Source organism: Cebus imitator, unplaced genomic scaffold, assembly GCF_001604975.1.
Source record: "Cebus imitator isolate Cc_AM_T3 unplaced genomic scaffold, Cebus_imitator-1.0 Scaffold38, whole genome shotgun sequence".
In the NCBI taxonomy this organism is placed as follows: Eukaryota; Metazoa; Chordata; class Mammalia; order Primates; family Cebidae; genus Cebus; species Cebus imitator.
In genome coordinates, this window is record NW_016107353.1 from 812,067 (window position 1) to 837,616 (window position 25,550).

A 25,550-nucleotide genomic window follows, 5' to 3' on the forward strand; every position below is an offset into this window, starting at 1 on the left:
CCTTCGGGGTGGGAGCTATGTTTATTCTGCTCATGTCCAGCGCTCAGAAAGGGGCTCTGAATCCAAAGACAGACGGTGGGGAGGTTGCTCAGGATAGAGGGTGTCACTGAGTCACACACAGGAACCTCATTGCTTTTCCCACCAGGCTGAGGAGTTATTTGTCCTCAGCAAGTGACCAGGAGTGATTTCCAAGGCCCATTACACTAATGAGCTAATCAATTTATCCAGCTCTTTTCTTTCAAGACACAGAGTGTCTGCCCTCCTCCCTGTAGCCCTGCAGTCTGGCCCTGGGGTGTTGGCCTGAGCCCCTGCTGGGGATTGGTGGCACTGATGTTCTAGGTGGTGGGTGATGCCACAGAGCCCCTGACAGCAGGATTCAAGGCAGGATTCTCAGGCCCGACATCCTGCCCCCTCCCCGGGGCCCCTGAAGCAGACTCCCCTGGGCGATGTTACTGTTAAATATTTGGCCTCTGGAGTGTGCCCAGCACCTTTGATTATATCTGGTTTCCTGTTCTCCTTGGGGAGGAAGAATTTCTCTGCAGGAAGTAGTTTAGTAGTCTGAAAGCCTTACTTCCCTGCTCTTGAGATCCAAGTTTCCAGTTACAAGTGGCTGAGATCCTTGATAAGACAGGAGGTGGGAAGGAGTGGACCAAAGCTACGAACTGGCACTCCCTTCCAGCCAAGGGCGAGGGAAGGGAAGAGGGAGGATCCAGTCCCTGACTGTCCAAACCGCAGGACTGCGGAAAGACTTGGACCTCTGCCTGCCACCCCACCGGCCATCCGGCTCCCTGCGGCCCATGTTCAGCGCTTCCATGAGGAGCAGGTGATGAGAAATAGGGATGGCCAGGCCTGAGGACCCCGCTCCGGTCTCAGCAGTTGACAGGACACTGTGTCGCCCTGTCCTCAGGCAAAGCCATGCTGAGCATTTTCCAAACCCACATGTGGATTCTCTCTCCTCTGACTGAAGGTGCATGTAAGAGTTGGGTGACTCAGTCATACCTGTACCTCTGGCGGCGGGTTCTTAGGGTTGACTGTGCTCAGTTCGTCCTGATGCAGCTTCAGTCCTGAACCATCTGAGTCCAGCCAGGAACACAGAAGTCATTTTAGGGGTTTACGGCTGAGGGCCTTATACCAGGAATGGTGAGGAAGCAGCCGAGACACCAAACAAGGAGTGTGAGGTGACTTAGAGATTAGCAACCATAGGAAGCCACCCCGAGGCAGAAGGGCAAAGCGAGGAGGCAGAGATCCCGCAGCCGGAGAAGCTGCACCCACGGTGGGCTTGTCTGGTGTGTGGTGGAGCCATGGAGGAGTCGTAACCACTGCCCAGCGCACGCCTGGGGCAGGGAGGTGGACAGCTCTCCCCCGTCCCCATTGCTCCAGCACTGCAGTATTTCCCATGGGCCCAGATGGCTCCAGGGCTTGGGAAATGCGGCCTGCAGTGGTCAGCCCCATGGTGATACAAAGTGGGGCAGGGCCAGGAGAGAATGACAAGGACAGACAGCTTCAGAACCAGCGCACTCCAGTCTCACCCCTGCAGTGGTGGCCGGCTTCTTGGCACCTTGCTCAGTTTGGCTGTTCTGCATTCACCGAAGAGAATTCTGTAGGACCTCTGTGCCCGCCCCCTCTTCCTTCTTTTTTCTCTGTCAAATGTGTCTCAGCTGATTGGTCTCATGGTGTGTTCACCATCTGATGGCAACTGAGCTCTTCCTATTCTTTTTTTTTTTTTTTTTTTTTTTTGAGTTGGAGTCCCACTCTGTCACCCAGGCTGGAGTGCAGTGGTGTGATCTCGGCTCACTGCACCCTCCGCCTCCCGGGTTCAAGCGATTCTCCTGCCTCAGCCTCCTGAGTAGCTGGGATTACAGACACACACCACAGCACTCAGCTAATTTTTGTATTTTTAGTAGAGATAGGATTTCACCATGTTGGCCAGGGTGGTCTCGAACTCCTGACCTCAAGTGATCCACGTGCCTTGACCTGCCAAAGTCCTGGGATTACAGGCATGAGCCACTGCGTTTGGACTGAGCTCTTCCTAAAGTGGCTTATTGTTTATGTTCTCTGAGTCAGCTAACAATCAGTTGCCAGTGGCGTCCAGGAATGCCTTCTGAGGGTGTAGGCAGGGAGAGGCCACCCCTCTATACACAGTCAGGTCTCCAACTAGAAGTGAGCTCATCCATGAAAATGACGATTCATGACACAAAGGAGCAATGAGGAGCTTGGGCATTCTCATGACGTCTGCTGGGAATGAGCATGAGATGAAGACCTGCTTCTCTGGGATGCAGGTTAAGAGACTCCGGGGAGGTGAGTTCTGGCCAAGGAAGTCTCTGCTGGTCTCACAGTATGCAGGGCAATGCTGGGACTTCAAGCCACTGTGGACGTGTTGGTGGCTGGCTGGTGGCCTGGTGGCAGTTGCTCATACTTCTCATAAGAGGCCCTTGTCATAGCAGCCTTATGTCACAGGACCTAGGCAGGGGACCAGGAGTTGTCTGATTCAGCAGTGGATCCCCTACATTTCCCAGACAGCAGGGAATGAACCGGGGGATGATTTTCCTCATCCGGGGCATTATAATTGTGTCCAGGGCTAGGGTTATGCCTTTCTAATCTGACTGTCTCTAATTGAGCACCTACCATTTAATCCTTATCGCTTGTTCGCTGAGATGTACTCACATGGCAGGTCCCAGGCAATCATTTCTGAATGAGTGGATGTACGGTTTCATTAATCCACTTTTACATGTACTTTATTCATTCAATCAACAAATAGTTATTGAGCACTGATGTAGGTACTGGGGATGCAGTGGTAAACATGCTAAATAAAGGTGCTGTCCTAATGGGGCTTACATTCTACTGGAGTACCAGAGAAAAACTGATAACAAATGCATGGATAGATAGAGAGGGAGGGAGGGGAAAAGAGAGGGAGTGAGAGAGAGGGAGGAGGGAGAGGGTCAGGAAACGATAAGCCCTATCAAGAAAATTAAATACGGGCGAGGATACAGTGATAGAGACTGTTTTTCAGGAGAGTCAGGAATCTTCCCTTAGGACCTGCCATCTGAGTGAAGACCTGAATGAATGGAGAATGAGCCTTCCCAGACATTTCAGGAGGTGAACGGGAGTGCAAAGGTTCTCAGGTGGGAGAGTACCCCAGATATGTACACAAAGGAGTGTCCAGTAGCATGGTGAGAGTGGAGTGGAGTTCAGGGAGAGTGACGTGGACTTCAGGGTAAGGGGATGGGCTCTTCAGAGAGAGAAGGGTCATGGAGACTGGGAGAATGATGGCGCCCTCTGCTCAGTGGTCAGGATAAAAATCAGAGTCATCTTGATGATTCTTTCCTTCACCTGGACATCTGTCTTACTTCATTTTCTGCTGCTGTAATAGAATACCACAGACTGGGTAATTCATAATGAACAGAAATTTATTTGGCTCATAGTTCTGGAGGCTGAGAAGTCCAAGATTGGAGGGACATGCCTGATAAGCACCTTCTTGCTACCTCATAACTTGTGGAAGGCATCACACAGGCAAGAGCTGAACGCATCCTTCATAAGGACCCCGCTTCTGTGATAACGAACCTACTCCTGCAGTATTGGCTTTAATCCGTTCATAGGGCAGAGCCTTATGACCTAATTACCTCTTAAAGGTCCCACATCTCTACACTGTTGCAATGGGGATTGTTTTCAATGTATGAGCTTTGAGGGGAACATTCAAACCATGGCATTCTGCCCAGGCCTTCAAAATTCATGTCCTTCTCGCATGCAAAATACATTTATACCATCCCAGTAGCCCCCAAAGTCTTAACTAGTTCAGCATCAACTCAAGAGTCCCATCTAAATCAGATATGGGTGAGGCTTCAAGGCAGGATTCATCCTAAGGCAAATTTCCCTTGAGTCGTGAACCTATGAAATCAAAATAAGTTACGTGCTTCCAAAATACAATGATGGGACAAGAATAAGAAAAGTATCCCCATTCCAAAGGGGAGGAATAGGCAAGAAGAAAGCAGTAACAGGACCCAAGTAGGTCCAAAACCCAATAAGGCAGACAACATTAAATCCTAAGATGCTGGAATAGCCTTCTACTCCATGTACCACCTCCTGGACCTGTTGGCTCTGCCGGGTTCAGCTCACGAAGCGGCTCTCATGGATTGGAGTCTCATGCCTGCAGCTCTCCCATGCAGGAGTTGCATGCTAGTGGTCCTACAGCGCTGCGGTCTGTGCAGTGGCATTGCCCTGGTGGGGGCTGTCAGTGGTGGCTCTGTCCCTGTGAAAAGTTTCTGCCGGGGACTCCAGGCTGTCCATGATATCCTTTGAAATCTAGATGGAGGCCTGCATGACCCCACAGCTCCCACACTGTGGGCACCTGCAGAGTCAGCACCATGTGGACACTGCCAAGAGCTGCCTACCACTGTGCTCTCTGGAGCAGTGGCATGAGCTACATTGGGGCCTGCTTGAGCCATGGCTGGGGCTGCCAAGGAGCACTGTGGTGGAGCAGAGTCCCGAGGTGGCCCTGGGCAGCAAATGTTGGGGTCCCACCTGTGTGTTTCTGGAGACCTTGCTGTAAAGATCCTCGCCGTCCTTGAAGATCTCTGAAATGCCCGTGTGGTCACTCTCCTATCATCCCGATGAATAGAACCTGGCTGCCTTCTCTCCTTAGTATTCTCTTTAGCAAATGGTGTTTTGGTCACATCCTTAGTACTCTCTTCTGAACACACTTTTTAATTCTTTACATGGCCAGACTGAGAGTTTTCCAAATCTTTCCATTCTACTTCCTTTGTAATGATGTTTCATCTTTAAATCATCTCTATCTTCCTTCATTTTGCTGTAAATGGCAAAAAGAAACCATGTAGCACCTTGAATGTTTTGTTGCTTAGATATTTCTTTTGCTAGATATCCCAGTTAGTTGCTCTAAAGTTCTGCCTTCCACAAAGGCCTGAGACACAGACACAATTCCACCAAGTTCTTTACAACTGCATAACAAGGATGACCTTTACTGCAGTTTTCAATATCTTGTTTCTCGTTTCCATCCGAGACCATATCCAAATTTCTTGACTGTCCAAATTTCTGCTAGCATTCTGATCACCACCATTCAAGTCACCCCTAAAAAGATTCAGTTGCTCCCTACAGCTCTTGTCTTCTGAGCTCTCACCTGAATCACCCTTAATGCTTCATTTATGGCCGTGTAGGCTTTTTTTTAGCCTGCTCCTCTAAACTCTTCCAGCCTATACCTGTTACCCAGTTCTAACGCTGCTTCCATATTTTCAGGTATTCGTTATGGAAACAAACCCACTTCTGGGACCAATTTTCTGTCTTAGTCCATTTTTTTGTGCTGCTGTAACAGAATACCTGAAACTGGGTAATTTATTAAAAAAAAAAAAAAAGAAGAAGAAGAAGAAGAAGTTTACTCAGCTCACGTTTCTGGAAGCTGAGAAGTCCAAGATTGAGGGTCTGCATCTGACAAGGGCCTTTCTTCTTGCTCATCCTGTAACAGAAGGGTGGAAGGACAAAAGAGCACACTCTCAAGATAGAGAAAAGAAGGTGGCCAAAGTCATCTTTTATAAAGACTCCACTCCTGTGGTAATGAACGTACTTCTGCAATGATGTCATTAATCCATTCAAGAGGGCAGAACTCTCAGGATCCAAGTACCACTTAAAGGTCCCACCTTTCAACATTTTTGCATTGGGGATTAAATTTCCAACACATGAGCTTTGGGGGACGCGTTCAAACCACAGCAACATCCAAACTCAGCAGCAGGTCCCACTGGCCCTGTTCCTAAGTACATCTCAAAGCCATATGCTTCTCCTCAATACCCACGCCGCCAGCTATAGCATCCCACCCTGCCCTGCCTGGATGGCTAAAATAGGCTCCTGCTGGTTTTCTTGCCTTTCCTCATTCTGTGATGTGACACATTCTCCACACAGCAGCCTGAGTTATCTTTTACAAACAGAAATTCAATTATATTATTCCTTTGCTTAAAATGGCTTCCCCTTGTACTTAGAGTAAACCCCAGACACATGCTTCAGCCCTCTCAGCCCTAGGGCTCTTCTCTGACTGAGCTAGCCCCTCTCGGGCCTTCACCCCTGAGGCTCCTTCACATTAGCTGTCTCTCTGCTCCTCAAACCCACTCTGGCCTCAGGACCTCTCCCCCATGGTACCTTCTGCCTAGAAGGCTCTGTCCCAGATCTTTCCCTGGCTGGCTTGTTCATGGTCCTTTGGTTCTCGGCTCATTGTCTCATCCTCAGAGAGGCTGCCCTGCCTACTTAGCCCACATCAGCAGCGTGCCCCGCCCCTCACTTGCTCCTGGGGTATCCTGCTTATTTCGCTTGTTAGGTCTTTTCATTCTCTAATATGATCTGGTTTATTTGTTTGCATATCTGTTGCCTGTTTCTCTGTCTATAGAATGATGCTTTCATGAGAGTCTATTCTCATCTATATTCCTGAACCCTAACACCTAGAACCTGGCACCTGATAGGTGCTCAATGAATACCCCTTTAATAAAGGAAAGGGTATGGCCGGGCGCGGTGGCTCAAGCCTGTAATCCCAGCACTTTGGGAGGCCGAGGCGGGTGGATCACGAGGTCAAGAGATCGAGACCATCCTGGTCAGCATGGTGAAACCCCGTCTCTACTAAAAATACAAAAAATTAGCTGGGCATGGTGGCGTGTGCCTGTAATCCCAGCTACTCAGGAGGCTGAGGCAGGAGAATTGCCTGAGCCCAGGAGGCGGAGGTTGCGGTGAGCCGAGATCGTGCCATTGCACTCCAGCCTGGGTAACAAGAGCGAAACTCCGTCTCAAAAAAAAAAAAAAAAAAAAAAAAAAAACAAAAAAAAAAAAAAAAAAAAAAAAAAAAAAAAAAAGGAAAGGGTAAGTCTCAACTGCTTGGTCGCCCCCTGCAGGAACAAGACACCCACTAAACACCTAGGCAGGGCATGCATGTGAATAGGTCAATCTGATGGCTCAGAAAGAGGTCAGACTTTGTGGGAGGAGTGAGGCTTCCAGGCAAGGTACGATGGCATCCTCACGACTACTTAGTCCAGGGAGATTTGCCTGGAGCAGGAGAGGCTTGCCTTCTGGGTCCTGGCCCTGGCTTCCTTCTTCTGCTCCAACCTTCCACCCTCCAATCCCCACGTGTCCTCCATCTCCCAGAGTGGCAGAGCTGGATCCAACATGGGCTTTGCACTTGGACATACTGGAGTCTTAGAAATTCTTTTCCTGCTTTTTCCTGGCAGAGTGGCCTTGGACATGTTTTCTAATCTCTGCAAGTCTCAGTTACTGCAATTAGGAAATGAAAATAATGATAGAGGTTGAGTATCCTGTATCCAAAATGTGTAGGACCAGAAGTGTTTCCAATTTTGGATTTTTAAAGATTTTGGAATATTTGCCTTATACTCACTGGTTGAGCATTCCTAAGCTGGAAATCTGAAATGCTCAAAGAACATTTTCTTTGAGCGTCTTGTTGGCATTCAGATAGTGTTGAATTTTGGAGCATTTGGGATTTGGGATTTTCACATTAGGGATGCTCAGCCTGTGGTATCTAACTGATAAGGTTGTGCTGGAGTACCAATAAAACCATGTCTGCAAAGTCAGTGCCCAGGGCTAGGCACAGTGACGCATGCCTGTAATCACAGCACTTTGGAAGGCCAAGGCAGGAGGATCACAAACCCTGGAGTCTGCGATCAGCCTGGGCAACATAGTGAGACCCCCATCTCTACAAAAACGTTTAAAAATAGCTGGGCGTGGTGGCACACGCTTGTCCCAGCTACTCAGGATGCTGAGGTGGAAAGATCCCTTGAGCCTAGGAGTTTGAGGTTACAGTGAGCTGTGATTGCACCACTGCACTCCAACCTCGGAGACAGAGTGAGACTCTGCCTCTTAAATAAATAAATAGCCAGTGACCAGCACATACAAACACATGTCAGCACTTCCCAGCATTTTCGTTGTTATTATTGATCAGTTCACTATTATTTTTGAGCTCCTGCCTCACTTAGCCTCCAGAATCTCCCACCCCTCATATGGCAGCCCTGCCAGGGTGTCCTGGGAAGAACCAATGGCTTTCTCTGCCCTGCCCTCCTTGGACGCAGGATTTGAAGACTTTGTTTCCTCATTTCCACCTGTAAACCACATTGACAGTCTTGCTGCAGCTATGATATGAAATCCTTTTCTGTTCAGCCACCAGATCCTGACAACACTGAGAGGCTCAGCGGGAACCCCGTTCCGCTTCCCTCCTCAAGCCATCCCTTTCCCTCCCAAGGTCTCTGTAGCCCATTGCTCTGGGGACTCAGTCTTTTCATGTTACCATCATCCATGAGAAGTGCCGACTAATAAACGAATTCATACAGCACAGTTCATGTTATCTCAGCTTTAAAAACAACACACAGGTGGGCGTGGTGGCTCCTATCTGCAATTCAGAACTTTAGGGGGTCAAGGTGGGAGAATTGCTTGAGCGCAGGTGTTTGAGACCAGCCTGGGCAACGTAGGGGGACCCCTGTCTCAATTAAATAAATAAATAGCACACAGAGAAGGCAACTCTTAACCCAAAGGAACATCTCATTCCTTGTGGGATTTTATGCACTTTGAGGGAGATTCTGGAGGTGGTGGGGCTCTCCCTGGTTTCCTCAGGGCTGTCTTTAAGACACTGTCTGTCCTGGTGGCCTGTGGACGGGGCCCCATTTTCCTGTCTCCGTTCTGTTGCTCCCCCGTTAGCATCTGCCTGAGCTGCACACTCCTGAGAGCAGCACCTCCCTGCTTAGCTCCCACACAGCCCTCGGGGATACTGTGGACTTGGGAGGGGCATTCCCAAGAGTCAGAGGCACCTTCCACACCCCCCCACCCCATGCACGTCCCAGGACTCGCAGCTTCCACCTCCTTTCCCACATGTAAGGAGAGGTGAGTTTCTCCCCTGGCCCTGAGAGGTAGCCCTTCCTGTGAGAGCCTGCCCCACCTCAGCCAAGGTCTTGGGTCCAGCCCTTTCCCACCAGGGAGAAAATAGCAAGAAAAACAGATGAGAACTGATACCCTAAGCTGCAGGGTCTATTGGGACTGGGTCCTGGAGGAGCCCCAGGAAAGCTTTAACCCTGGGGGCTCCAGGCGGTCAGCAGGGTGAGGAGTGAGGAAAGAAGAGGGGAGGGAGGCACCACTCTAGCTAAGTCACCTCCTCCTTCTCTCCTCCTACCTCTCCTCTCTCCACAGATCATCACTGCCCAGATATGGGTCCCAGGCTGGATCTCCTAATCCATATGCTGGACAGCAGCACCGGAGGTCACCTGGCCCTCCCCACTGACTCTGGGTGGTGCCCTCCTTGGGCAGGGTCTAGAAGTTCCCATTTTAAATCTCTTAGGCAGGGGATATTTTCAACATGCCAATCATCTGCATCTTAACAACCCACAGTCAGCTTGGTACCCTGAAGGAGAGCTGGGCTTGGAGTCAGGAGGCCCAGGCCAGTGGAGCTTCTAATCTGTGAAATGGGGATTCCCTCATCTGCTGTGCTCACCACAGCAGCGGTTATGGGGATTACCTGAGACAGGACTGAGAAAGGCATTTGTAAATGATCAATGTGGTATAAATGGCAGATGTGATGGGCTGTGGGCGTAGGCAGGACACCTGGCCCCGTCCTTCTCTCTGCGGCGGCAGCTCTCTTTCCTTGCTGAGGTTCACCCGGGGACCTGGCCCCACTCTCCACTGTGTGACTGCTGAGACAGCATCCCTTAGCCTTCAGAATGACTGACGTTACTTTGGTCTTTCACCGTGTACTCACGCCCAGAACTTTTCCCACCGTATCTGAGAGGACACATGGAGAACACTTTGAGATGGTCAGGAACAAGACGTGAGTGAGATGTTTAAATAGCCTTTCGGCTGTGTTTGCTGAGCATCTAGAGATACTGGAGTTTTCCAGATGGGCATTTGTCTAGGAGCTTGGAGGGGTAAGAAGGGCTCAGGCAAAGGAATACTGGTCGGGTGTTTACAGAGTACTTTCACACATAGTATCTCATTTGATTCTCTCCCTCTGAAGTAGCTCTCCTTTACAGAGGAGAGACTGATCTAGCAAGTTGCAGACTGGCTGCCCAGATTTGGGTCTTCTGACTCCCAGTGTCTGTACCAGGCCTGGCCATTCTGCTGAGGATACAGAGGAGGGAATGGGCTTCAATTACAGCAAGAGAGTGAGGATTGTATCTAAGAAAACTTCAGAGGCATAAGTGACCTCGTCACCTCTCAAGGCCCTTTGGTGGTGGCTTGGGGCACAAGGATCCTGTGATCACAGAGTGGGGGAAGGGAACTGCTCTAAAGGTGTTGGAGTCAGCTACTCAATTTCTTCACTGGGACAATGAAGGGATGGAAAATGAGATTCCAAACGTCTCTTCTAGTCATTATCTTCTAGGTGGGGTGGAGAGGGGGCATCTGGTTCCTCCCACTCTGCAAACTGTCCCCCTTTCTACCCCCATAGCCTTCACAGAGCAGGTGAGCTTTGATAGATGGTAAAGGGTCTAGGAGAAGCATTGTCCGGGGCAAGAGAGACTTTAAGCATCATATCATGCAGGAGAAGGCTGCAGATTCTGCGTCCCGGGGCAGAAGGAAGCAGTCGGCAGCCTCTCCCGTCATACTTCTGGGTCTCAGGAGCTGTTTATGTGCTCGAGCGGGCACTCCATCAATTTCAGAAGCCGCATTGGAAAATAACAACTGGGCAAGCTGCTGCTGTTCAGCCGGCTCCTCAGCACAGAGCTGGGTGAGACCCAGCCCTTGGCACTGTCTCCAAGGCCAGTGTGTAGGCAGAAGCCGCCACGGCTGCTGGCTAGATTGGTTTAAAGGGAAGTAGGAACCCCTGAGATATGAAAACGCCCAACCCTTGTGGCTCATGAGCAGCCTTGTCATCCAGATGTTTCCATCTTCTTTGTGACGTGAAAAAAGTTAGAAAGCTCTGTCTCTTGATGCAGCCTATTTCCTTTAAAGGACATAAAATGATCTGTAGTGGTCTTGTTTATTTTCTTGCTTTTGTGTTATGTGTCTCTTCACCCAAAATGTGAGATATGTAAAAGCGGGGATCTTTTATCTTAGCACAGAGAGCAATGCCTAGCACAGAAAGCACTCGACAAATGAGGCAGGGGAGTCTGCTTCTCTTAGGAGTTGGTGCTGAATGAATGCATCCATGTATGCGTGGGTAAATGCATGAGTGAATGAGTGAAAGTATCTAGCATGTAGTAGATGCTCAGTGAATGTCAGTTTCTTTCCTGAGCATCATTCTCAGTTAGCTTGGGAATGCAGAGCTGGTTCTTGAGATCAAGCCCTTTGGAGGTAAGTGCTACACGGTGATCAGGAGGGGAAACAAGAAGTTGATATGGAGGCGGGAGGTGAGGCACTGGCCGGGGAGTATGGGCAAGGCCCAAAGAAGGGGAGTTGTGTGAAAGATTTTTTGAAATGACAGTTGTGTTTGCTGGCCCAAGAGAAGGGATAGATGGTTTGTTAATTAGCTGGCTGTTTTGGTCAGTGTCTAGATGTGTTTTAGGAAACAAGGGACAGCACTGCCACCTTCCATGTGGCCTTGGGCAGATCCTGTGACTACTTTGAACCTGTTTCCTCACCTGTCAGTTGGGCAGTCCTCATTCTGCCGGTGCCTTCCTATGTGATGCAGGCCGTCATGAAGCAATGGCGAGATAACCAGGGAGGGCGTGCTGAGTGCATGGGAGCAATTTTTACTGTGGTCACTTCCTCGACATTTCTAAAGGAGGTCCTTTGTGATTTTCTATCACTACTTTTGTCATTAATCAGGATTTCCTCTCTTGGCAGGAGAATGAGCCAATGCATGGCAAGCACTAAATCTTAGATCCTGAAGACTCAACCTTCGAGCAAAAGACACACACCTCCCCGCTCACCGGGCCCTGGATGGGGAGGGGGCTCCTCTTAGAGGCCCCTGGAGGCCAGGTGTGCCTCGGAGGGGCCCTTCGAGGCAGCTGGGAGGCAGATCCTGACACTCTGCCCTCCTCTCTCCCAGGTACAAGATGGTGGTGACCCCCCGGAGGGCAGCGGTGGCCATCGCCGGCTGCTGGATCCTCTCTTTCGTGGTGGGGCTGACCCCTATGTTTGGCTGGAACAATCTGAGTGCAGTGGAGCGGGCCTGGGCGGCCAACGGCAGTGTGGGGGAGCCCGTGATCAAGTGTGAGTTCGAGAAGGTCATCAGCATGGAGTACATGGTCTACTTCAACTTCTTCGTGTGGGTGCTGCCCCCATTGCTCCTCATGGTCCTCATCTACCTGGAGGTCTTCTACCTGATCCGAAAGCAGCTCAACAAGAAGGTGTCGGCCTCCTCCGGCGACCCGCAGAAGTACTATGGGAAGGAGCTGAAGATCGCCAAGTCGCTGGCCCTCATCCTCTTCCTCTTTGCCCTCAGCTGGCTGCCTTTGCACATCCTCAACTGCATCACCCTCTTCTGCCCGTCCTGCCACAAGCCCAGCATCCTCACCTACATTGCCATCTTCCTCACGCACGGCAACTCGGCCATGAACCCCATCGTCTATGCCTTCCGAATCCAGAAGTTCCGGGTCACCTTCCTTAAGATTTGGAATGACCATTTCCGCTGCCAGCCTGCACCCCCAATTGATGAGGATCTCCCAGAAGAAAGGCCTGATGACTAGGCCCCGCCTTCTGCTCTCACCAGCCCACATCCAGCGGGGTCTCAGTCCAGTCCTCCCCTGCCCGCTGTCCCAGGGGTCTCCCTGAGCCTGCCCCAGCTGGGCTGTGGGTCGGGGGCATGGGGGAGGCTCTGAAGAGATACCCAGAGAGCATGATCCGTCCACTAGGAGTTAACTACCCTACACCTCTGGGCCCTGCAGGAGGCTTGGGAGGGCAAGGATCCTGTGAAGGGACCGGGTGTCTAGAGGTGAGAGTGTTCTGAGCGCCCACCTGCCTTACCATCCCACGAGCAGTCCAGCGCTTCAGGCCTGGGCAGGTCTTGGGGAGGCCGAGACTGCAGAGGAGCCACCTGGGCTGGGAGAAAGTGCTTGGGCTTCTGCAGTGAGGCAGGGGGTCTGCTTGTCTTTGGTGTTAGTGATGCAGCCCAGGCCCAGCTTAAGGAGAGGAGAGCATCCCCTCTGAGACAGATGGGAGGAGAGAGGTCGGGGATGCACTGGCCTGGCTGTCTCTCCTGTTCTGTAGGAGAGGGTAGCCAGAAGCAGCTAAGGGACAGAAATCAAGGAGCTTCCATTCCCACGTCTGAGGGCTCTGGGCCCCAGGCCATACCAGGTGCTAGGGTGCCTGCTCTCCTTGCCCTGGGTCTACCCAGGATTGTGTGTGGGAGAGGCAGAAAGGGTAGGTTCAGAAATCATTTCTTTCTTTCTTTTTTTTGGTTTTTTTGAGATGGAGTTTTGCTCTTGTTGCCCAGGCTGGAGTGCAATGGCTCGATCTCGGCTCACTGCAACCTCTGCCTCCAGGGTTCAAGCAATTCAGAAATCATTTCTGGTATTTTCTAGAGTGCAGGCTCCGCGCCCTGGGGAGCGAGCTTCGTGCGGTAGGTGCTGGCCTCAAACAGCCACGAGGTGGCAGCTCTGAGCCTTCCTTCTTGCCCTGAGCTTTCCAGGGAGGGGCCTAGAGTGTAATTACCTGTGATCTGGGCCACCAGTACCACTGGCCACCCGATGCCAGGCCTGGACTCTCCTAGGTGACACCATCTCTGCTGCTTCTGGGCCTGATGGAGAGGAGAACCCTAGACACGCCAACTCTTGGGAGCATCCTGCCTGCCCGGGGACGGGGTGGACTGTGGCCCTCCTGGGGGGGTATAGCCAGCTGCAGCAGGCAGAGGAGACCACCCTCCTGAGAGTGTGGGGACGGTCTTGCTGTCATGCAAATCCGTCAATACCCCTAGTATTTAGCTGCATTTTCAGGGGCTTCAGAAGCTCTGTTGCAGGTGTGGGTGGTCTAGGACTTTAGGGATCGAGGGAAGGACCAACTCATGTCCTGCCAAGCCTGGAGTCCCTGTGTAGAAGGACAAGGCGGGGGAGCGGAGGTGGCCGTCAAGTTGACGGATTCTGAACATGAGTGTCAACCCCAGGCCTTGCTTCCAGGCTCTTCCCTCTGTTGGAAATGGGGTGTGCCCCGGCTCCCAAGGGAAGCCCACATGACTAATAAAAGAACTGTGAACCCTGTGGAGTGCACATTGCTGGGCACCCACCCCCACCACTGTTGAGAGCAACAAGACATCCTCAGCAGAGGGGAAGCAACGGTGGGGGCCGGGAGGAGCTGCGACGGGGGCATGTGGAGGCGTTCCAGCAAGGAGGTTCCAGAGAGGGTGTGTCTGTTTCCATAGTTACGCACTTGGGGTAGCAAACCCTGATCAGGAAGCGAGATCTGGAAAATTCACATGTCAAGAACCGCCCCCCCCCCACCCACAGACCCATGACATCCTGAGACCTCTCCCTCCTGCTGGCGTCTTCCTCATGGTGACATATTTGGAGACCCCCCTCATGGTGACAGGTTAAGGCACCCCCCTCCTGGTGACGAGGTGCCTCCCCGTAGATGATGTCGCTCACTGGCACAGAGGTCCCGCATTGTGACACCACACATCTTTATTCGAGTGCTTCCCACCCAGTGCCGCTCCGTGGAGCACTCCCATCTCTGCACCCTCCAGGACCCCTTGAGCCCAGGTAGCCTGGCCCGGGGTCTACCAGGCCCACTCCTGACTGCTGGAGTGGTATAGAGGGGCCAGCAGGTACCAGGGCCAGTTCCTTCAGCCGTCACTACGGAAGCGGGGGGTCTTGAGTGTCTCTGGAGTTTGATGGTGGCCTGGGGGACCTGGGGGAGGACATGCTTCCTGAGGCCCTGGTGTGAGCAGAGCTTGGCTGCAGGCCAGAGAGGTGCAGAGAGGGGAGGGGAGCAGCACCCTCTTCCTCACCAGGCCTCCCTTCTCAGGCCCAGGTCTGAGCTTTGCCCACTGCAGTTCTAGATACTTCCGTACTTATGCAGAGCCTCAGAACCACCAGTGGAGGGAAGGCAGGGAAAGGTTGTTATCCCCACTTTTCTGATGAGGAAATGTGTCCAAAGAGAACACCCTTGCGGAAGGTCACTGAGAGCTGGGAGTAGACTCTGATCATGTGGCGGCCCATGGAGTCACCCCCTTCGGGCCACACCGGCATCTCCTGGCCCTGCAACGTCACTGCGAGTCTCTGGAGATGTGTGCTAGTTGCCTGTGTCCACAAGTTTGTCCCCAGAGCTGACCACCACCTTCCCTTCTGACCCCCAGCCCCTGTTCCCGGCTTCCTCTCTGGTTCCGTGCCGCCTGCAGAGGTAGCAGAGGGGGTGGGTCTGGCCATTTACCTGGCTCCTCATCACAGCCTCCTCCCGTGGCTCTTCAGTGCGTGGCTGAGGCTGGAAGAGATGCTGCAGTTAGAGCTTGGGGGAAGTGGCTGGGAACTGACAAGGTTCACAGTTACACGCCCTCCCCTACACCTGCCCACCTTCCCCTACCCCTGCCCACCCTCCCCTACACCTGCCCACCCTCCTGCTTGGAAAGTAATTGGCACAGCCTGACCCCGATCTTACTACCCCTTCTCTTCTGCCTTGATTTCAAGCTCTCTGCTGCCTCTAGTCCAGCTCCAGAGAGGTGCTGACTCTTGTTCTCCCATCTTCAAACTCTCACCTTTGACCTCTAGCCGGCAGTCCACAGATGCCTCCCCCAGCACATTGATGGCCTTGCAGGTGTAGACCCCAGAATCAAAGGGGCTGGGTTTCCGGATCTCCAGGGTGCAGACACCTTGCTCAGAGACAGCGCGGTATTTGGGGTTGCCCTGGATCTCCATCTTGTTTTTCATCCAGATGATCTTGGGCTGGGAGGCATGGTCAGAAGAGAGCTGGGGAGGTGTGGACTGGGGTGGGGCTCTTGCAGGCCATCCCCAGGCTTAGGTGTGGATGCCCGGAGGATTCCTCAGCCCTGCTGTCCCCACCTGCTGCCACCAGCCCAGGGCACCGCAGGGCCTGGTCCCTCACCTTGGGTGAAGCTCGGACACTGCAGGACAGCTGGGTGCTGTAGCCAGGGGTGGAGGTGTGGTCAGCCAGGGGCTGGGTGAATGACGGGGCTTCTGAGAAGTCTCGCTCAATAAACCCTTTTGGTTTGGCAGCAATATCTGGGTTCAGGGGAGAAAGTCGGGTGAGTCTGAGCTTCCAGGAGTGAAGGAGACCTGTTAGGACTGAATGTGATCCTAGATCTATAGCAAGTCACGGCTTATTTACAGCAACTTGGACAATACCAAAGAGGCAGAGAAGGCTGAGATTGAGGCTGGGTGGGTCAGGGTGGGGAGCAGAGGAGAGAAGGAGGAAAAACCAGAGGGATGAGACCGTCTTGGCAGAAGGTGGAGGCTCGAAACTCAGTCATCACGTTTCCTTTGTGTTTGTCTTTGGAGACGTGACCGGCTTTCCTTTTTTAAACAAACATTTCTTCCTAATTCTGTGCAGCTCAGGCTGGTGTTAAATAAAGTTTGCCTTCTGGAACCCACACAGATGGTGGGTCACGGAGGGGCTCGGGGCAGACGGGGGACAGGGAAAAGGGCCTGGGGTTTAGGATTTGACGCAAGAGGGTCAGTGCCTGTGTGGAGACGGTAAATACTCTTATCTGTCTTGTCCATCTATGTGGCGTGTGTGGGGGTTGGAAGGCCTGTTTTAGCAAACTCACCCGTTTTAGCACACTACACATCCATGCACAGGTCACCCTCTAGATTCCCTTGGGACACTCACTGCCTGAGACTCGATGGCTGCTGTGGTGCTGGCAGCCACAAGCATCTTTGCAATAAGTACACGGCCTCCCAAGGAGCATCTTTCATTTTTGTGGATTTGCTCTGATGTGTTTGTTAAAATCAATCAACCACATTCACTGCATTGCAGCCACTCCATGCATGTGCATGCATAGCTGTGGAGTCAGGGGACAGCGGGTGTTCCAGGGGCAGATGCCCAGGAGAAGCCCAGAGAGAGGGATGTGGAGAGGACGCTGAGGAAGAGGCAGGGACAGGGAGAGAATCAGCACAGCCAGACCTGGCCCAAACCCACCTGCCTTCTGGATGTGGGCGAGCTCCTTGGTGACGGTGGCTGAGGCGCTGAGCCCACACAGGTTCTCTGAGAAGACCCGGAAGGAGTACGAGTTGCCGATGATGAGGTCGGAGACGGTGCAGGTGGTCGGGTGGTAGCGCTCCAGCACTGTGAACCATTGCTGCGGGTCCCCGGGTGTCACTCTCGTTTCTCACCCCTGTTCTCGCCCTCCCTGCTTACCCTGAAGCCCTCTCTTCAGGGGAATTCATTCCATGCCCCCAACCCTGGGATGCTGAACTATCCAGCTTTGGGCTACAGGGACATTGAACTGGGAGAAAGGGCCCCTGGGTCACTCAGGTGACCTCTGTAGGAGCCTCAGAGACTCCTAGAGCCTTCATGGCAAAGCATGGCCCACAGGTGTGCAATTTCAGCATCACCTGGAAACTTCTTCGAAATGCAGGCTCTCAGCCCCCACCCTGGACCTACTGAGTCAGACTCTGCCTCTTAGCAAGCTCCCCTGGTGACTCATGCCCACATTAAAATTTGGGAAGCAGGCTCCAGAGCTTGAAAGGTTGCAGACGGCCCAGGCCAGCCCTCCTCGAAGTCTTTAGGAGGCGTCTGAGATCCAGAGAGGAAGAGTCTTGCTAAGGGCCGCCTAGGTTGTCAGGCTAGCAGTGGGCAGACCAGAACTCCGTCCCTAGACTCTGTGGGATGGGCCTTCCCCGCCACCTTGACCGCTTCCCACCCCGACACCGCTGTGTCCCAGCCAGACTCACCCCTGTCTTTTTGTCCGCCTTCTGCACCGTGTAGCCCAGGAGCTCTGTGTTGCCTGTGTCCTGGGGTGGTGTCCACTGAAGAGCAGCATTGCAGCCCCAGACGTCCAGGAGCCGGATACTGCTGGGGGGTCCAGGTTTCTCTGCAGGCCCAGGGTGCAAGGGGAAGTGAGTGTGAGGGCCAGGCCAGCCACAGAGCCCCCACACCCAAGATTTGGCTCCTGCCACACTCCCTTGGCCTGCTGCCATCAGCCATCAGCTCTGGGGTGCGAGGTCGGAGGCTCTGGCTCTCCCGTGAGGCAGCCCTGCTCCCCTGGCCCCGTACCAATCACCAGGATGTCAATGGTTGCCTTGGCCTCCAGCTCTTCCAGGCGCACAGTAAGCTCATAGCGGCCAGAGTCGGAGCGCTGGGCCGAGCGAATGAAGAGGATGGAGTCCTGGTCCCCGGTACGCACGCTCACCCGCTGGCTGTCCAGGGCATGGCCATTGTGCGTCCATGTGGCCTGAGGCTTAGGCTTTCCCTGGCAGGGAGGAGGTGAGTGTAGGGAGGTGCCAGTTTCCCCACACCCCCTTAACTCCAGTAGTCTCTGGAGCTGTGCCCCGGGGAGCCTGCCCCATTGGCCCTTCTCAGGAAGGGCGGCAGAGGCTGGAGCCACAGGTGCTGCCCAGAGCCACATCCTCCAGGTGTCCAGCCCACCCTGGGGGCCCACCAGCCCATCCCCAGTCTGAGAATCACCACTGAGTCATGTGCATGATTGCAGGAGGATGAGCCCCTCTTGCTGGGTCCCCGGTGGTCCCGTGGAGATCCTGCTATTTCCCAGGCTCCCCTTAGATGGGGGCCCTGGTTCCCACTCAGGCTCTTATTGTTCATTGGGGGAATACTCACCTGGAAGGGGATTTGCAGGTTGACTGTCTCTCCCACCTGGCGTATGTAGGTCTGACGGAGGTGTCGGGGGACACGGATCTTGGGGGCCTCTGTATCAAAGCAAGAGTCTGGGCTTAGCAGTGCGGTGGGGTGGCTGGTTGGGGTTTCTACGGTGGGGCAGGGGACAGCTGGTGAGGGTTGCTGGCTGGGAGGAGGGTCCTGGGTGTGGGCTGGCTGCCATGGCTCTCTCCTTGTGGGAAGGGTGAAGAAGCTCTCCTGAGGTCTAGGGCCCAAATCCCATAAGGGAGCAGGAGGTTTCAGGAGGTCAGCTCCTCCAAGGTGTGAACTGGTAAGCATCCCGGGCGCTCCCTTGGCACCTCAACTCTGCCAGGACAGGATTTGCCCTGCAGCCCAGGCATTCCCAAGCACCAGATGGGCCCCAGCTGACTCTCTGTCTCCCCCTGCTGGGGAGCTGGCGCTGCACCTGTCAGGCTGCACTTCTAGGAAGGGGAGGCAACTGCTGCCTCCCTGCTCCAATACCCCCACCCTCCGCAAGCCCAGAACTTTCAGAGAAACCCTTTTGAACCCGTGTTTGCCCATTCCTCTGTCTCCAGGCCCTATTGAGAGGCTTAGGATCTTTCCCTTCCTAAATGAAGCCAGGGCAGGTATACCCGCTTCTTCCTCTGTCACCCTCCCATAATTGTTAGTCTCAGAGCTAGGAAGTTCTTCCTGAAGTCCTTTTTCAGCCCCCTGCTATGCTAAGGAATGACCTTCTGACCCTCATCTGGTCGGGGCAACCATGGAAGCCCCTGGGCTTCTAAGGGAAGCCGCAGTGGCCGCCACCCCTGTCCCCTGGGGCGGGTGCTGGGGCCGTGACTGAAGCTCCTCCGCAGCAAACAGGTGGCAGCAGTTGGTTGGTGGCATGCCGGGCGGAGGAGGATGAGACACTGAGAAGGAACATGGTGTCTCCGAGGATTAGCTGAGCAGGCACTTGGCTCTGGGAGCTCAGGCATGGAATGCTCTAGGGACAGCTGCAGGGGGCCAGGAATGCTTGGCAGCTCCAGGTGGCTGAGGAGGGACAGCTGAGCACCCAAGGATCCTGGACACTGCCCCCACCCTGCCCTGCCCAGGAAGAGCCTGGCTGCTTCCCACTTGCTCACAGCCTCCTCTCCCTCTTTTCAGGAAATCCCCTTCTCTCCTGCCAGAGGAATTTGAGTGGAGAAGTGGGTGCTGAGTCTGGCTGGCTCCGTTAATGCTGGGCCTCAGGCGCCTGTCAGAGTCTGAGCTCCCTGGTTCCCTGGGGAAGGCCCAGCACCCTCCCAACCAAGAGGGATTCCTTGCACCTCTAAGATGAGAGTAGACACGGCTATACTGCAGCTGCAGGTAGGGCCACATGTCACCCAGAGCCAAAGGCTGGGAATGTCCTTGGGTTTTGGGTGCCATCAGAGAAGACGCCTTGCAGTGCAGTGGGGCATGAGTGGTCCTGTGTAGGCATCAGACCATGGAACTGCCAATAAAAGGCTGGGTGACCTCAAGGGAGGCCCTGGGCTCCTTGGGATCTGCTTGGTCGCAATAGTCTATGAATCTGAGCTCCCTGACCCCATGGTTCACATGTCTTTCAGGCCTCAGAGCTGAGCATTTCCTTTTGAATCCAGACTTGACCCCTCCTGTGGATCCCCTCTCCTGCTGGAGGCCTCATCTAGGACGAGAGGGTTCTGTGCAGCCTCCTCCGGGACCCGTCCATCCCCTGGTGGAGGAACGAGAAGGAAGGTAGAGAAGGCTTCAGGCCACCTGCCTGCCCGTGTCTCTCCTCACCCTGGGGGACTCTGCTGTCTCCAAAGAGCTCGGATCAGACCAAATGACTCACTGCCATTAACAGACTGAAACCTGATCAGCTCTGAGAGGGCAGCAAGGGGAGGATTGAGGCTAAGGCACCTTGCAAATAGAAATATTAGCAATGGGGACGGCAGCTGGCCTGCCAAGCCCCAGTGAGGTGCACCCTCTGCGACAGAGAAGTCTTCATGGACCTTTAACAGACCCTCTTTTTCTTGCCACTAGGGCCTTGGTGGAAGAAGGGGCAAGCAGGGCCTTCCCTCTGTTCCAAAACCTTTGAGAGCATCTGGAACCCAGCCCACAGGAAATGGGCAGAAAATGACTGGAGGGTTTAAGAGTAGAAGGGAGAAAGCTCAGATGGACTCTTAGCATTGAGCAGGTGACCCAGGGAACTTGACGTTTTGTTTCTGAGCATCAGTAAACCCCTTCCGCAAGGCGTTGGAGCTGGACCACTCAGGGAAATGGCTTCTTAGACCTCCAGAGGCTCCTTGCTGCTGAGGAACCTGGAGTTTTCTTAAGGCAAGATGGTGATAGGGTGTGGCTTGTGCATGTGAGTGTGGGACGGGGGAGATGACTGCCTAGTTCCCTCTGCCTGCTGACCTCAGTTTCTCCATTAGATAGGGTGTCTGGGAAGGGCAGGGGAGCAGAAGGCCAGGATGGGCTTTACCAATGTTCTCTCGGATGTGGATGGGCTGGTCCAGCATGGCCGGCGGGCCAGCCCCTGCGGAGCTCACTGCAGACACGCGCAGGAGGAACTTGTCTCCCAGAGCGAGGTTCCGCACGGTCTGCTGGGTCACCATCATGGGCCGGGCATTCACAGGCACCCACTCCGAGGCTGAGGGATGGAGAGAGTGTGAGGTCTTGGCAGTGTGGCCGCAGGCACCCTCTCCATGGGGCTTCTTTTCCTGCTGGTGATCTGGGGAAATCGGTCTCCCTCTCTGGCCCTAATTTTCCTCTTGGTTGCCTTCCCTGACTTCTTGTCAAATGGCATCCTAAAGACACCTGATGCTAGAGCCCTGAAACTGTGGCCAGAGATGAGGTTGCTGAAGCCCAGAGAGGGTTGGACACAATTGCAAAGTCTCTCAGCAAGGTAGGGGCAGAGGCAGAGGCCAGGCTGGACTTGGGCCATGGAGGGGGACAGTGGGAGCAGGTATGTGGCCAGCACCCCCCCACCCCATTCCTTCTTTCTCCTCTGACTCTTACACTAACATCCCCCCTCTCCAGCTCCTCCCTCTCCACTTCCTACACTGTGGGGTCCTCTGAGACTTAGCACCTCCTTCCCTTCTTGCCAGAGGAGCACCCAGTGTCCCCTTACCCTTCTCTTATTCAGAGGCTCCTTGGAGCTGAGGACAAGGGAGCCCCTCAACTCCCCCCCCCCACCTACCCTTTCTTGCTCAAATGACTCACTGCCATTAACAGACTGAAACCCGATCAGCTCTGGGAGGGGAGCACGGGGAGGACTGAGGCTAATGCACCTTGCAAGAAAGGATAGGTGGGGAGTTGAGGAGCCCACTGCTTGCATCCCCTCCTTCTGTATCTCTCCCAGACTGACCAACCACAGGGCCTGAGCACTTATCCCTGCAGCCCTCCATGAAAACCTCCCTGGGTGTCTGTAGGACTTAGTGCAGCACTCACCTCCCTCTCTGCAGAGCTCCAGCACATAGCCCTGGAGGCCCAGCCTCCCTAGCCTCTCTGGGGGCTCCCAGCTCACAGTCACAGAATTGCTGCTCACATCCTCCAGGGTCAGCAGCAGTGGGGCGCTGGGGACATCTGGTGAGATGAAGAGGTTCATGGCCAAGAGCTCCCCTCCACCCCGACATGCCTGCCTCCCTCCTCCCCCTGTCCCACCTCCAGTCACCTTCACTTGGGGGCACAGGCTTAGTGGCTGCAGGGGCTGCAGGGATCTGAGGGGCAGGGGCCTGCGGCTTGGGCACCTGCTCTTCCCCAGTGGACTCTGATGCTGCCACTTCTCCGGGAGGCTCTGCAGTGGGCACCTTGGCAGATTCAGATGTGGTCTCCTCTGGACTGCAGGCAGGGTCCTCAGAGGTGTTTTTTTCCATCATTGCTGGACTGGCTGAGGGGTCAGGCTGGAGGGTGCAGGGGTCAGCACTGGGGTGGGGCTGGGCCTCTAGGGTGCCTGGGACACCTAGGTCCAGGCTTATATAGTCAGGGGTTGCCCCACCCCCAGCCAACGATTCCCAGCTGTGGGGTCAGGTCAAGCAGGAGGACTGGAGGGTGGAGAGGCGCCCAGGCCAGGAATAGCTCTGGGGGAGGAACCACAAGGGCCCCTTGAGGAGTCACTCCCTCATCCATCACCCTGACTGGCCCTCAACAGCCAGGGTGCTGGTGCCCAGCTGGGGGAGGGTGCAGATGGGTGAGATGGGACATCGAGGGGGCCCCGTGCCAGGTGTCAGGGCAATGGGAGGAAGAGCTTCTAACTGGAGAATAAGCCCAGCTCAGGCTCTGTGTGTCTGGCTTCTATGGGTGCTGGGGCCCTGACGGTTTGGGACAGTTTTCCTTGTGAGTGCTCCCACCTTTGCCTCTGGGGTCCACACTCTCCTGGCTCCCACAGTTCCCAGGGACTCTTGCCTGTGCTGTATGAGGCTGAGGGTCTTAGAGAGGGAGGGAATTGAGATGCTGAGGGTGGGGCTGCTCAGAGGATGGTCCTCCAGCACTGGAACCCCAGGAAGGGAGCCTAAGCACCCTGGTTCCTGTCTCTGTTGGGCAGCCGATAAGAAGCCGGTCTCCCCTGTGCCTGCTGTGGGCCTCAGTTTTCTACCTATTACAGAGAACCCCTTGCCCTTCAGGGTGTGGTGCCCTCATGGCAGATCGTGAAGATGCCCTAGTGGAGGAGAGCACTCTGGAGCTTCTAGACTCTTCCAAGAAGGCTGTGGGCATGGGCGTTCTCAGTGTGCAAAAGGAGGCAGATAGGGGCAAATTTCTAGTCATTGATTCATTTATTCAATAAAATGTTAACACTGGGAATCACTGGAAAGCCAGAAAATACCATGTGTCAGGAAGGAGTGAGGGCATTACGAACTGTTATTGCTGGTATTGGAGCAGTCACTGGAAAATGTGGAAGCTTTACTAGTGCCTAGTAAAATGGATGAGGTGCCCACTCCGTGACCCAGCCGTGCCACTCATGTAACACCCATACGTGCCCCTGGAGACACGGAGAAGAAGGTTCATGGTAGTGTTATTTGTAATTGTTGAAATGTGGGGGAAAACAGCTGTCCCTCAACAGTGGGATGGATAAATAACTGTGGAGTGTTTTTGCAACTATAAAGCAAAACATGAGGTCAAATGAGCAGCTTCAGCTACTCACAGACCCGATGATGAGCAGAGGGGGAAGGCTTACAGAAATGGCACGTCTCATTTGTCTCGTCTACATTAAACCCAAATGCAGTCAACACCAGGCTCTCTTCTTCACGGTGCACCTGTAGGTGGTGAGGCCAGAAAGGAAGCTGAGGCCAAAGTCAGTGCAGAAGTTGGGATGGTAGCTGCCTCCAGCTGGAGGAAGAGGGGTGTATGTGATCGCGGCAGCTGCAGGGCTGCTAATGAGGTTTCCTTTCCTGACCAGGGTGGTGGTTTGTACAGGTTCTTACTACGCAGTCATTCTTCAAATTAAACAAATACATTTGTGCACTCTTAAGCATGTAAGATATATTCACAGTTTAAAAATAGGTAAACGTGACTTATTCAGGGCCTTCAGCAGCATGCATGCTCTCCCCTTTCCTGGGGACAGGGGACACCAGGGTGTGGCTGCCTCTTGCCTCTCAATCCTGCTGCCTGTGCTGGAAAGTGGCAGCGCAGAGCCTGGGAGCCTCTGGATCTGGCCCTGCCTGGATGTCCTTGTCCACTGCTAGGTGACTCAGTGCCTTGCCAGGCAGGGAGCAGGTCCTGGCGACCCGATCTCCATCCTTGGCCTCTGACTCTGCAGCTATAAGTGAATGTGACTAACCCAGCAGGACCCTGAGTCACCCTGGAGAGCCTGTCCCAGCTTGGGGGAAGGGTGGCCCTAGGGGAGGGGGGTTGGCTGCCCACGAGGGCTTGCAGCCCTGGGGTTTCAAAGATCCTTGTGTGGGGGGGTGGGCAGTGACAGGGATTAGGGAATGCTTGGCCCCACCAGCCAAAGGTGAAATGCCAGTTGCACCCCTCCCACCCCCAACCCCACGCCTTGCTGAGCCCTTGCTTTCTTTGCCTTCAGCAGGGCTGTGACCTTGGAATCAGTAGCATCTGCCCAGCTCCAGCTGGTTCAGATTTCAGATATTTCCTCCTTCCCTCCAGCTCAAACCAGAGTCACAAACCATCAGGCCAACCTGTGATTATCCCAAGTCACAGATAATCCAAACATCAGAGAATCCACAAATCAATTCTCTTTAGTTTTGGGGTGTGTATCTGGACTCTCTTTGGATAAAGGCATTCCTGGGGCCCTGGGAATTCAACAGAAGCCTGATGAGAGCATCATCACTTCATAAAGGCTGGAAATCTGTCTGTTCTTCTGAGCCACCCCTCACATCCTCCCAACCTCCTGTCTCAGGCCAGCTTGAACAGAGGTGCTTTGATCTCTGAATGGGTTGAGGGATGAGTGGTAAGGGAGGGGTGAGCAGAACAAAGGGCTAAGCCCAGCCCGAGGATGGTAGACAGACTTCAGGCCAGCCACAGAATGGGCTGCTGCCAAGGTAATGAGCTGCCCCTCACTGGGAGCTGGGGGAGGCTGGAGGGCCATCTCTCAAGCACTCTGCAGGGACTCCAGCCCCAGGAGGCAGGAAGGATATGTGAGATGACATCTGCTTTTCCTGCTGGCCCTGAGAGTCCAGCGTTCAGGGCTCTCTAACCTGATCCTCTGATGAGCTCCCACCACCTGCTCGTGGGTCAGAAGAGATGGAGTGTTGGGGTGAAAGGGCTTCTTTCTCAGTGCTTGTTAGCCTTCAGGAAACAGAAGAAAGTTTCTTTCAACAAGGAATTTAATTTGGAAGTCTGGATGGCAATGACTTTAATATTTGGAAGGCAATCAGCCATGCTTGGGTCAAGTCCAAAGCAGGTGAATCTGAGGACGCTGGCCTCCCATGGGGGCTTTGTGAGGCTAGGCAGAGGAC

General features: G+C 53.9%; 2 protein-coding genes across 5 annotated transcripts in view; one reads left to right on the top strand and one right to left on the bottom strand.

Annotated features, from left to right (window-relative positions):
- Nucleotides 1-13,367, top strand: part of ADORA1 (adenosine A1 receptor) — a 39,146-nt gene extending 25,779 nt beyond the window's left edge. For 3 of the 4 annotated variants that reach the window (XM_017525352.2, XM_017525351.2, XM_037737326.1), the window contains one exon: nt 11,966-13,367. In XM_017525352.2, coding sequence (XP_017380841.1) covers nt 11,966-12,605 — 640 coding nt within the window. In that variant the 3' untranslated portion in view covers nt 12,606-13,367. Of the gene's footprint in view, nt 1-11,760 lie in introns of all 4 variants that reach the window. The other variant, XM_037737325.1, reaches the window with a different exon arrangement.
- Nucleotides 13,368-14,513: 1,146 nt separating this feature from the next.
- Nucleotides 14,514-22,596, bottom strand: MYBPH (myosin binding protein H). Its single transcript, XM_017525348.2, has 11 exons — nt 22,310-22,596; nt 22,087-22,221; nt 21,119-21,286; nt 18,640-18,728; nt 18,079-18,274; nt 17,757-17,896; nt 17,002-17,161; nt 15,949-16,085; nt 15,602-15,788; nt 15,280-15,330; nt 14,514-14,757 (listed from the first exon to the last, which is right to left on the bottom strand). Exons 1-10 carry the CDS (start codon nt 22,512-22,514, stop codon nt 15,314-15,316), a joined length of 1,434 nt encoding a protein of 477 aa, XP_017380837.1. The 5' UTR covers nt 22,515-22,596; the 3' UTR covers nt 14,514-14,757; nt 15,280-15,313.
- Between the last annotated feature and the right edge of the window lie 2,954 nt (nt 22,597-25,550).

What these genes read in the sequence shown, in the direction of transcription:
- MYBPH (XM_017525348.2), bottom strand. Translation starts at nt 22,514, where the DNA reads ATGATGGAAAAAAACACCTCTGAGGACCCTGCCTGCAGTCCAGAGGAG. An exon ending in GGAGCTCTGCAGAGAGGGAG is followed by an intron (nt 21,287 to 22,086) that starts GTGAGTGCTGCA and finishes TCCATCCCTCAG; the next exon opens with CCTCGGAGTGGGTGCCTGTG. An exon ending in CGCCCACATCCAGAAGGCAG is followed by an intron (nt 16,086 to 17,001) that starts GTGGGTTTGGGC and finishes CCCTGAACCCAG; the next exon opens with ATATTGCTGCCAAACCAAAA.